At 39.4% G+C, this 12,190-nt stretch overlaps 1 protein-coding gene across 1 annotated transcript; it reads right to left on the reverse strand.

Annotated features, from left to right (window-relative positions):
- Positions 1-10,323: 10,323 nt before the first annotated feature.
- On the reverse strand, positions 10,324-11,295 carry LOC138441781 (olfactory receptor 11L1-like). The gene has a single exon (XM_069592849.1). The coding sequence runs from the start codon at positions 11,293-11,295 to the stop codon at positions 10,324-10,326; it is 972 nt and encodes a 323-aa protein (XP_069448950.1).
- Between the last annotated feature and the right edge of the window lie 895 nt (positions 11,296-12,190).

Consider the following 12,190-nt stretch of genomic DNA (forward strand, 5'->3'; position numbering starts at 1 on the left):
TTTAATTGAGACTCTGCTTATTGGTACTAGAGAAGACTCTTGAGAGTCCCTTAGAAAGCAAGGAGATCAAACCAGTCAGTCTTAAAGTAAATCATCCCTGAATATTTATTGGAAGGACTGATGCTAAAGCTTAAGCTCCAATACTTTGACCACATGATGTGGAAAGATTGATTCTGGGAAAGATTGAGGGCAGGAGGAGAGTGGGAGACAGAGGATGAAATGATTGAATTGCATCACTGGCTCAATGAACCTAAGTTTGAGAAAACTCCAGGAGATAGTGGAGGACAGAGGAGCCTGGCATGCTGCAGTCTACGGGGTCACAAAGAGAGGAGACCAGTTAGCGACTGAACAACAAAAATAATCTATTTTTACACTTACATGTTACTCTGGATTCCATTTCTAAAACTGATTTTTTGAGAGAACATGGAGGAGATGTAACTATTTACACATTATACTGCCACTCAACCACACATCCTGTCGTGATAGCGCATGTGATCTATCAATCTCCTTCATAATGCACATGTTTTCTCATTATCTGTCTGTACTATTTTTTTTATTGCTGCAGAGTTTAAATATATGAGTGTGATTGCATGCATTGTTTGTGATAGCAAAGGTATTTTCCTCACATTAAGTGAGATCTTTTGTTGCATTCTCTCATTCTCTCCTCTCCAATTTTATGCCACCTGGGATTGCTATAACTAGCACTGTGTTCTATTTAGAGGTAGTTCTCTGATGCATAGGAACCAGGGGATTGAAAGACTGTTAGAATCCCTATTAATAAAGTACTACAGAAAGTGACAACGGCAGACATGGGCAAAGGATGAAGCTGCCCTATAAGGCAGTTCTTTCTGAGGCCTCATGCATTTTGTGAAGAACTAGTGCCAAAGGGCGGGACTCTGTATCCAATCAGGGGTTATAGGCTGTTCTGGGGAACATCCTATAGATGGGTGCAACTGTGAGTCATCAGTAGTGAATGGGTGTTTTGGCCTGAGAAGAAAACCTAAGGAGAACATGAACATATTCACTGCAGATAAGAGCCCAATAGTTATTAATTACCTAATTTACTCAGGACTCCCTTAAGGATTTTACATAGAAACTACTATGGGGTGGATATTGCTTTCCTTCTTTCAAAATGTGAATTACTTAAGGGTGACATTAATTAATGTTACATGACATGCTATGCTCCCTGTGTGTAGAAGAGCTGGAATTTGAAAGAATGACTCCCTGATTGAACAGTATGTCCTTTTGACCACTATGTTATATAATAAGTATTTAATTTTAACACCACATTGTAAATGAACTGACAATCTAATCATCCAAACTCCAAATGTTGCAAAACAGTGGGTGAAAGGAACACCATAAATTGATATGGGGCCAGTAATGTCTTGACCCTCCTGAGCACTCCATCCTGGTTCTTCATCTGTATCTATTCATTTGGTGCCTGTTGAAAGCAAAGCTGTAAGTTATGTCAACTAAAAAATTAGTCACAGCCTAAAAGTAGCTGCTGCTGCTGCTGTAGGGAGTTACTTTATTCGGTGGGAATGTGAAGGACTTTGAGCTTGGGAGGTGGCATCTCAGTGCCCCTGAGAAAACTGCTCCAAGGAGGCAGGAGAGGAAGTCAGTCTATATACAACTTTATAATAAAGGGGGCAGGCAGTCTGATCAAAGATTATGTTAAGTAGTAAGGAAAACCAGATATCAATTTTAGGAATTTAGTGTTCTTCTATGTATGAGAAGATTCAAGCCTCTGGGCTCACTGAATTCATTCCTTTTATATGCACCTCAGCTATCTGGGGTCAAATCCTGTTTTCCGATTGTTTAAATGCCTAATTCTTTGTTCACTTTAAAGGATGGCAGCTGTGGTAGATGGGATGGCTGCTTCCTGCATTCCCCCAGCTCCTCAGCGATCAGTGGGGCGGGAAGAGGGGTTGGCGCCATCTGCTGGTTCACAGGCATTGTATTCCATTATGGGAGTCATTCACATTTGGAGGCCTGAAATCGAAATTGCTGACGGCTGTGACATTTATTTATTGATATGGCAGGAGATATTTCATTTCGCCGTTAAAAACCAGGGATAAACTAATAGTCCCTACTCTCACAGGACAGATTTAGGGTAATTAATCTTTAAGATAACCTATATATTACACAGCTTCCCTGGTGGCTCAGACAGTAAAAAATCTGCCTGCAATGCAGGAGACCTGGGTTTGAACCCTGGGTTGGGAAGATCCCCTGAAGGAGGACATGGCAACCCACTCCAGTATTCTTGCCTGGAGAATCGCCATGGACAGAGGAGCCTGGCAGGCGGCAGTCCACGGGGTCGCAAAAAGTGAGACACGACTGAGTGACTAAGCACACACACAGACGCACACACACAGACGCACACACACACACGCACACATGACACATGATCACAGAAACATATGGTAAAATCTAGCTGAAGTTAATAGAAGTTAAGGCCAATTTTAATTTTGTGTGTGTCAGAGACAGAAACAAGCAATAACTTCTTTTATGAAACCACACATTGCTTGCTAATAACATAAGAAAGGATCCATTTTATAATACTTTATTTTGTTTTGGGTATGTATATGTGGTTAAGGGCTTACTGGGAGATGGTTTTCAATCATCAGAAAGTATTTTTAAGGATCCAAACTCAAGTTAAAAATTACAGAGTTGGACAGATTCCTTAAGACATAAACTAAAAACAAGGGCAAGAAGGGAAAAGCTTTAAATAGAACAGAAGATACTGCTTGAATTACATTCCTTGTGTCTAATTAGTTAAAGCAAACACATGGACAAACAAAGTTATAAGAGATAGAAGTCCAACAGAGAATTTAGATTCACATCCCACTCAACTTATTTATTTTTGTAATAAGCATGTTGGTAGTTAAGAAGAGTAAATGTAACAGGAATGCTAATAATATTAATTCTCCATCATTTTCATGAAAATAAATTGTTTCCTCTATTTGCTTCCTTTTCTTTATTATTATTAAACTGTCAATAAGGTAGTATATTTAACAAAAATGATGCTTATGGCATAATGAATGTATTTTTAATATTTTTTATTTTGTACACTTAATAGGTCAATCACATGATTCAGTTTTTAAACAACAATCAATAAAATGATGTATTGTTTGATTCCATTGGTAAAACACACAATAACAGAATTTATTTACAGTAGGACAGTCCATTTATAGATGGACTAAAGTGATGGACTAAGTTGAAATTTCAATCTAATTTTCCTAGTCCATGCTATGACAAAATCACTGCACATTTATGAAATGATTCCTTAAAAAATGATACACTTAAACAACTTCTCAATTCTTGAACAACTGAGAATAATTGAAAAACATGTAATATTGGCTCCTTTATCTTTATAACACAGTGATGTGATCCTTTTAAAGGAAGTGATATTTAAATTGTGTTTAATTTAAAACATGTTAAATCCACATTCATCAAAGTTAGGGACTCTGAGATATTCCACCTGGCATGCTCCATGAAAGGCTGGAGTAACATCTTTAGAGAAGAGTGATAGCCCCACCTCAGGAGGGGTCTTGAAATGTTCTAATGGCTCTAGATCAATCACAGTAATTCCTCCCTTTGGAACTTATGTTCCTTGTTTAGTCATCAGTTCGTTATTAATCTTATACCACTTCCTTGCTTAAATGGAAACTGACCACTAACTCTCTCATGTGGAATTTCTTCACATCTCCCTCCCCTTGATTGAGAGTCAGTCTGTAGAATAATGCACTCTTTGTTGTTTAATGCTTTGCCCTGAATATTGCTCTCCTGATTGTAAAAAAAAAAAAAAAGAGAGAGAGAGAGAAGAAATCCTTTAAAGTTCATGCTAGAAAAATACACAACCCACTCACCTCATTGAGACAGTTCACTAAGCTACTGGCTACTCCCTCTTATTTACAGACAATACAGGCATCATGACTTTCCTTCCTTCCAGAATTTTTGCCCTCAGTCATGTGGCCAATTCATCCTTCTTCTCAAGACCTAATTTATCTCAATTTTTTTTAATACTTTTGACTTTTTTTGTGATTCAAAATTAAACCTTGTCTTATATTGCTATTTCAAGTCAATAAATTTCTACATATAATTTCCTATCAATCCACATAGCATACACAAATAATCCTATTACAACTGTATTTTTAAAAAACTCTGAACTTCTAGTCAATGTTTGTTTCATTTCCCTCCTATGTATTTATTTCCCTTGTTGACAACCTGAGACTCTAATGTCCATTATTTCCTTGCTTATACCTCTAGTTCTAACCATAGAGCTAAGCCTCAACTCAGAGTGAACTTTGTCTTTCACCATATGGGATTGAGCTAAAGTAGCTGAGTGGTTTTAAAGTAGAATACACAGACAAGTTGCTTAGATCACAATAAATTAGCTATAGCCTACTTTCCTAGGGGGCTTCCCAGGTGGTGCTAGTGGTAAAAACAAAAAAACAAAAACCACCCACCTGCCAATGTAGGAGATGTAAGAGACAGAGGTTCAATCCCTGAGTCTGTAAAATCCCCTGGAGGAGGTCATGGCAACCCACTCCAGTATTCTTGACCCAAGAATCCCATGGACAGAGGAATGTGGGGGGCTAGAGTCCATGGGGTCCCAAAGACTCATACACTACTGAAGCGACTTAACATGCACACACTTCTACTAGGAACACATCTTTGCTTCCAAATTCACCTATCTGCCTTCAGTTAGCTATCAATCCTATTAAAAAGGAGAAAAGAAAAAAAAAAAGTGAGTCTAGACTGCTTTACTACTTTCTCCTGGTGACTTCCCTGGTGGCTCAGCTGGTTAAAAATCCATCTGAAATGCGGAAAACCTGGATTCGCTCCCTGGGTTGGGAAGATCCCCTGGAGAAGGGAAAGGCTACTCACTTCAATATTCTGTCCTGGAGAATTCCATGGACTGTATAGTCCATGGGGTTGTAAAGAGTTAAACGTGACTGAAAGACTTTTTTCTTTTCTTTCTTTTTAAACCTTAACCTACATTCTTTATGGTAAATAAGAGCTTCTGATCTTGTCTCAGAAACAAATCATATAAGTCCTTCAATGGAAATTTGTAGAAGTCCTAAATCTATTTATTTGAACTCTCATCAAATTAAAATGATTCTCTCACTGCTGCCTCTCACACTAAATAAAATGCTTTCCCTATTGAATACTGATCTCCTCACATTTGCCCCCAGATCCCAACCTCAAGTTGTCACTAATTACTCTCTATTCATCCCTCAAATTTTTGCTCACTAGTGGTCTCTTGCTGCAAGTCTTCAAACAATCAGATGCTAAAATCTTGCATCTTACAAAAACACAACAACCCCTCCACTATAAGCATATTTATCTCATTTTTCCACAGTTGCATTTCTCAGGGTAATTATTTGCATATACACAATTGCTTCTGTCTCCTTATAAATCAATCCCTCCTCCACTGTAATCAGTTGGATGTGTACACTTTCCAGTCCAAAGATGCTGCCCTTCCCAGAAACAATGGTATCCTCTGTGTTGAGAACTTTGAGAAAAGCACCTTAATCCTCATCTTCCATGCCCAGTGCCTTTTCCTTCAACATTCTCTTCCTTTAGCAGAGTCTATATAATCACTGCAGAAATGCCCTTCCATCCCTGTGATTGTCCCCCCTTAATGTCTTTTCAGATTCCTCTTTTCTACTTAAAACTTATGAAGTTATGTTTTGAAATTCTTCCACACTTTTTCTTTTGGCTTACACTCTTTCCTTTGGAAATCTTATTCATTTCCATATTTTCAAAAGTGATGTATATGTAAAAATTCCCAATTTTTATCTCTCAGTCAGGTTACTCCTCTGAGCTCCAGATCTATACATCCAAATGTCCATTGGTTATCACTTTTTGAAGTTCCTCATATGTGGATCAGCAATCTTTTTCTCTCCATAGTGTAAGTGAAAATGAAAGTTACTCAGTTGTGTCCAACTCTTTGTGACTTCGTGGACTATAGAGTCCATGGAATTCTCCAGACCAGATACTGGAGTGGGGAGCCTTTCCCTTCTCCAGGGGATCTTCCTCACCCAGGGATCAATCCCAGGTCTCCTGCATTTCAGGTGGATTCTTTATCAGCTGAGCCACAAGGGTAGCCCACGAATATTGAAGTGGGTAGCCTATTCCTTCTCCAGGAATAGACTCTCTATTCCCGACCTAGGAATAGAGCCGGGGACTCCTACATTGCAGGGAGATTCTTTTACCATCTGAGCCACAAAGGAAGCCCATAGACAGAGTAAGGCACCCATCAAATTTAAAATTAGAAAGCATCTTCTGGTAAGATAATTTAAGTCTTGTTAAATACAAGGCACAGTGAACATAACCAAGGACAAAAGTTTGCAAGATAAGATATCTGGTTGTTTTTGGATACTCTGCCCCCAAAGCCCAGATAAATGATGTTTTCCTACCTATATCATCCAGTGCATTGTTTTCCTTCTAGCTAATGTTTGAACCAGATGGATCTGATAAGGACTAACAACTGTTCTCACAAGTCAAGTCCCTGGAAGAAGTGTGAACTTGAGCACTGGAAGAAGGAGGGGAAGAAACACCAGGGACATGTGTGGAGATGAAATTATATGAGCTAAGGCATCAAACAACACTTACTTCTGAAGCTCAGGGATAGATGTGGAACATATCACAAGTGTGTGAAGAGACTACAAACTGGTGTCACTGGACAGGAATAAATGATTCCAGATTGTCTGTTCCCAATATTATGATCGGGAGGCATTTCTGTGATGGGTTACAATACATCATCAAACCTAAATCAAACCAACCTTGCCTTCTGTGGGGACTAGTGCTATGGCTCCAGAAACTCTTGTTCTCTTTCAGTCTTTTCTCTAAACAGTAGTGAGATTTGCAAAGGCAAAATATATCATGTCTTTCCAAATGGATACCCTTTTATAATCAATTACATTTCTTAGTGTAAAAACAAAACAAAACAAACAAAACAAAACCTTACAGGGCTTTGAAAGGCCTACATGGGCAAGCTTCTACCTTTCTCTCCAGACTTGTCTATTTCCTCCATCCTCAGATTCTCCTGGCTGCTTCACCATTCATGTTATATTCTCTTCATGGACCACTATTTCCATTCTTATTCTCCTCATCCTTAAAGTGTAGGTTAAAGCACTATATAAACATATCAGTAGAAAGCTTTTCTAGCCTTCTGTGATAATTTAGACCTCATTGTTCTATATTAATGCATAAGACTACATTTTATCATTTCATAGCAATCATAATAAATATCAAGAAGTCAATTTTTTCTTTGATGACTCATTACATATTTCTCTCCCCCTCAAGACAAGAGGCTCCCTTAAGGCAAGGTAGTCACCGGCCATTTTTTGAGTAACACAGACTACAACAAGCAGACTGGCATATACCAAGTGGTTGAAAATATGTGTGGAATTAATCAGTGAAATAGTAAGCAAGATGAGTAGAGGCCTTCTTTTTTTAATTATAGTATAGTTGCTTTACAGTGTTGTGTTGGTTCCTGCTGTATAACAAAGAGAATCAGCTGTATGTATACAAATATCTCTCCCTCTTGGACCTCCCTCCCACCCCCACTGTGCCACCCATTTGGTCATCACCGAGCACCAAGCTGAGCTCCCTGTGCTACTCAGCACATTCCCACTAGCAATTTATTTTACACATGGCAGTGTATACATGTCAATCCCAGTCTCCCCATTCATTCCACACCCCCTTCCCTCCACCTTGTCCACACATCCTTTCTCTGTGACTGCATCTCTACTCCTCTCCTGGAAACAGGTTCAAGTGTACCATTTTTCTAGATACCACATATATGAGTTGATGTACAGTATTGTTGTTTTTTCTTTTTCTGACTTACTTCACTCTGTATGATAGATTCTAGGTCCATTCCTCTCTCTGCAAATAGCACAATTTCATTTCTTAACATAGTTGGGTAATTATGCCATTATATATATGTGCCATACCTTCTTAATCCACAGACATCAATTGACTTAAACAGTATGAAAGACAATATGAAAGCCTTTTGATGTACAGTCTTTGACTTCTAGGGCTCACAAGAATATATATACTTTGGATTTTTCTTTTCCTTCCTTTTCTTTCTCTTTTCTTCCCTTGTCATTCCTTTCTTTCCTTTGTCTTTTCTCTCTCATTTTCCTTCAAATTTTGAAAATGCAGCAGAGGCCACAGAACTGGAAAAGGTCAGTTTTCATTCCAATCCCAGAGAAGGGCAATGCCAAAGAATGCTCAAACTACCGCACAATTGCACTCATCTCACATGCTAGTAAAGTAATGCTCAAAATTCTCCAAGCCAGGCTTCACCAATACATGAACTGTGAACTTCCTGATGTTCAAGCTGGTTTTAGAAAAGGCAGAGGAACAAGAGATCAAATTGCCAACATCCACTGGATCATGGAAAAAGCAAGAGAGTTCCAGAAAACACATCTATTTCTGCTTTATTGACTCTGCTAAAGCCTTTGACTATGTGGATCACAACAAACTGTGGAAAATTCTGAAAGAGATTGGAATACTGGACCACCTGACCTGCCTCTTGAGAAATCTGTATGCAGGTCAGGAAGCAACAGTTAGAATTGGACGTGGAACAACAGACTGGTATCAAATAGGGAAAGGAGTACATCAAGGATGTATATTGTCACCCTGCTTATTTAACTTCTCTGCAGAGAAAATCATGAGAAATGCTGGATGAAGTATAAGCTGGACTCAAGATTGCTGGGAGAAATATCAATAACCTCAGATATGCAGATGACACCACCCTTATGGCAGAAAGTGAAGAAGAACTAAAGAGCCTCTTGATGAAAGTGAAAGAGGAGAGTGAAAAAGTTGGCTTAAAGCTCAACGCTCAGAAAACTAAGATCATGGCATCTGGTCTCATCACTTCATGGCAAATAGATGGGGAAACAATGGAAATAGTGACAAGCTTTATTTTGGGGGGCTCCAAAATCGCTGCAGATGGTGATTGCAGGCACGAGATTAAAAGATGCTTGCTCCTTGGAAGAAAAACTACGACCAACCTAGACAGCATATTAAAAAACAGAGACATTACTTTGCCAACAAAGGTCCACCTAGTCAAGGCTATGGTTTTTCCAGTAGTCATGTATGGATGTGAGAGTTGGACTGTGAAGAAAGCTGAGCATTGAATACTTGATGCTTTTGAACTGTGGTGTTGGAGAAGACATCTTGAGAGTCCCTTAGACTACAAGGAGATCCAAACAGTCCATCCTAAAGGAAATCAGTCTTGAATACTCATTGGAAGGACTGATGCTGAAGCTGAAACTCCAATACTCTGGTCACCTGATGTGAAGAACTGACTCATTGGAAAAGACCCTGATGCTGGGAAAGAAGAAAGGTGGGAGAAGGGGTCGGCAGAGGATCAGGTGGTTGGATGGCATCACTGACTCAATGGACATGAGTCTGAGTAGTCTCTGGGAGCTGCTGATGGACAGGGAGGCCTGGTGTGCCACAGTCCATGGGGTTGCAAAGTTGGACATGACTGAGTGACTGAACTGAACTGAACAGAAGTTTCCTCTCACCAGTTATTCCTCTTCTATCTCCTCTCCCTCCCTTCCTTCTTTTCTTTCATATAATTTCATTAAAAAAAAAAAGAAAAAAAAACAGAAAAACTCTAAACCACTATACTTAATCTTTGGCACTTCAAAAATCCTACTTTGCTTTTTCCTGTCACTAGAAGATAATTCAGGTCAACACATATTTCATTTATCTTTTCTTTTTTCATTCATTCATTTCACAGATATTTAACAAGGACCAATAACATCAGAAGCTGAGTCTACATGACCAATTTCCTAATAGTATTTAAAAGATGCATAATTTTTTGTACACAGGGTTATGAAACTAACAGTAACCCTTTCGTAGAATCTGAGAATATTATATATGTAATCTTCATGTGTTGGAATTACACAATCAGATTCCCATCAAAAATGAAAGAACGTGTCCAGGACAAAATTGTACCCAAATTAGTTTGAAAGAGGCAATTTATCTTCTGAGCAGTTGTTGGCAAAGGGTCATGCAGACACTCTTTTATTATGACTTATGGAATTTCAGTTCAGTTCAGTCACTCAGTCATGTCTAACTCTTTGTGACCCCATGGACTGCAGCACACCAGGCTTCCCTGCCCATCATCAACTCCTGAAGCCTGCTCAAACTCATGTCCATCGAGTTAGTGATGCCCTCCAATTAACTTGTGGAATTTAATGTAATGAAAATGATGGCAATCATGTTTCAAGGTTCTGAACCTGCCGTTCACTTTTCTTGAACTTTCCTTCACTGTGTATTCTATGTTGATTTTCTTTATCTGATAAACAGATTTTCCTTCATTCTTACCCCATAGATGCCACAATTTCTTCTCATGACTTTTCTAAGAGCATCTTTAAAGTCTTTGTTCCTCAAGCTGTAGATGACAGGGTTCAACAGTGGGGTGACCACAGTATAGAAGACAGAAATAATCTTGTTGATATCTGGTGACGGGTGGGCACTGGGGTGAACATACATGGAGATCATGGTTCCATAGTAGATAGTCACAACAGCTAAATGGGAGCCACATGTGGAAAAGGTTTTCATTCGGCCAGAGGCTGAAGGAATTCTCAGTATTGATGACACAATAAAAACATAGGACACCAGTGTAAGAATAAAACAAAGGCACAGCACAGCAATTGACAGGATAAAGATGACCATCTCAGTGACATAAACACTGGAACACGAGAGCTGCATGAGGGGAGGGAGGTCACAGAAAAAATGATTGATCTGGTTGGGCCCACAAAAGTCCAATCTGGAAATCATTAGAGAGGGCAGAAATCCTGTGCCAACTCCTGTCAACCAGGAGATAGCCACCAACTTGGTGCAGATCTCAGGACTCATCAGGAAAGAGTAGTGCAGTGGACTACAGATCGCCAGATATCGGTCATAGGCCATCACAGCCAGAAGAAAGCACTCAGTAGCCCCGAAGAACACAAAGAAGTACAGCTGTGCTATACAGGCATGGAAGGAGATGGCTTGGCCCTGGGAGACCAGAGTGGCTAGGAGAAGGGGCACAATGGTGGATGTATACCAGATCTCCAAAAAGGAGAGATGTTTGAGGAATGTGTACATCGGCGAGTGCAACCGCTGGTTCTGGCTCACCACTACAATAATGACAATATTCCCTGTCACTGTGAGGAAGTAGATGAACAAGAAAATGATAAAAAGCAAGGTCTGCCACTCAAGAAGGTTCTGGAATCCCAGCAGCTGAAACACAGTAACAGTGGACAAATTTTGGGACTTCATTGCCTGTAGAAGAAGAAAACATTTTGGAAAAACATTGTTTGCAAGGCATAAAAATATTTATAAATACTGACATCTGGAACTTCAGAGACTAATTTTTAAATTAGTTCAGATCTTTAGGTACTGCATTTTAGAAGAGCAAATGCAAGACTTCATCTTGCTTTTAAAGAATACTTTTGAGATCAGAAGCTGAATGTGGATATGAAGGCTTGGAAAGAACTTCCGAAAACTTCATTTGTTGGATTTTCTGAATTCTACAAGTGGTCTCAGGTTCAAAAACATAGGCCAAAAAGGACTCTGACTGAAATCAAACTTCAAAACTAACAATAATAGCAAAGTTAAAAAAAGTCAATCACATAAGGAAGCAAATACCTTCCTTTTCTCATGTGTGGGCTTTGTCTGAAAAATAAGTTAGACACAGCATAACTCCTAAGATATCTTGGGAAATTTTCCCCTTTCAAACAATATTTAAGGATAACCTGCTCTCCATGTGCATGAGTGTGTGTACAGCTTTGTGAAGCCTTGTACTGAGCTAACTTGCACCTTCATTGCTGTCCTTGTCCAGTTGGATACCATGCTCAGCCACTGTAATCACTCCTTTCTGTATACGCTTCAGTTCAGTCACTCAGTCACGTCCAACTCTTCGTGACCCCATGACTGCAGCATGCCAGTCTTCCCTATCCATTACCAACTCCTGGAGCCTACTTAAATTCATGTCCATTGTATTGGTGTATATATTCAACAGTAAATTTTTTCCTTTGAAAGTGAAGTGAAAGTGAAATTCACTCAGTTGTGTCCAACTCTTTGCGACCCCATGGACTATATAGTCCATGGAATTCTCCAGGCGAGAATACTGGAGTGGGTAGCCTTTCCCTTCTCCAGAGGATCTTCCCAACCC

This window comes from Ovis canadensis, chromosome 5 (genome assembly GCF_042477335.2).
Source record: "Ovis canadensis isolate MfBH-ARS-UI-01 breed Bighorn chromosome 5, ARS-UI_OviCan_v2, whole genome shotgun sequence".
NCBI lineage: Eukaryota > Metazoa > Chordata > Mammalia > Artiodactyla > Bovidae > Ovis > Ovis canadensis.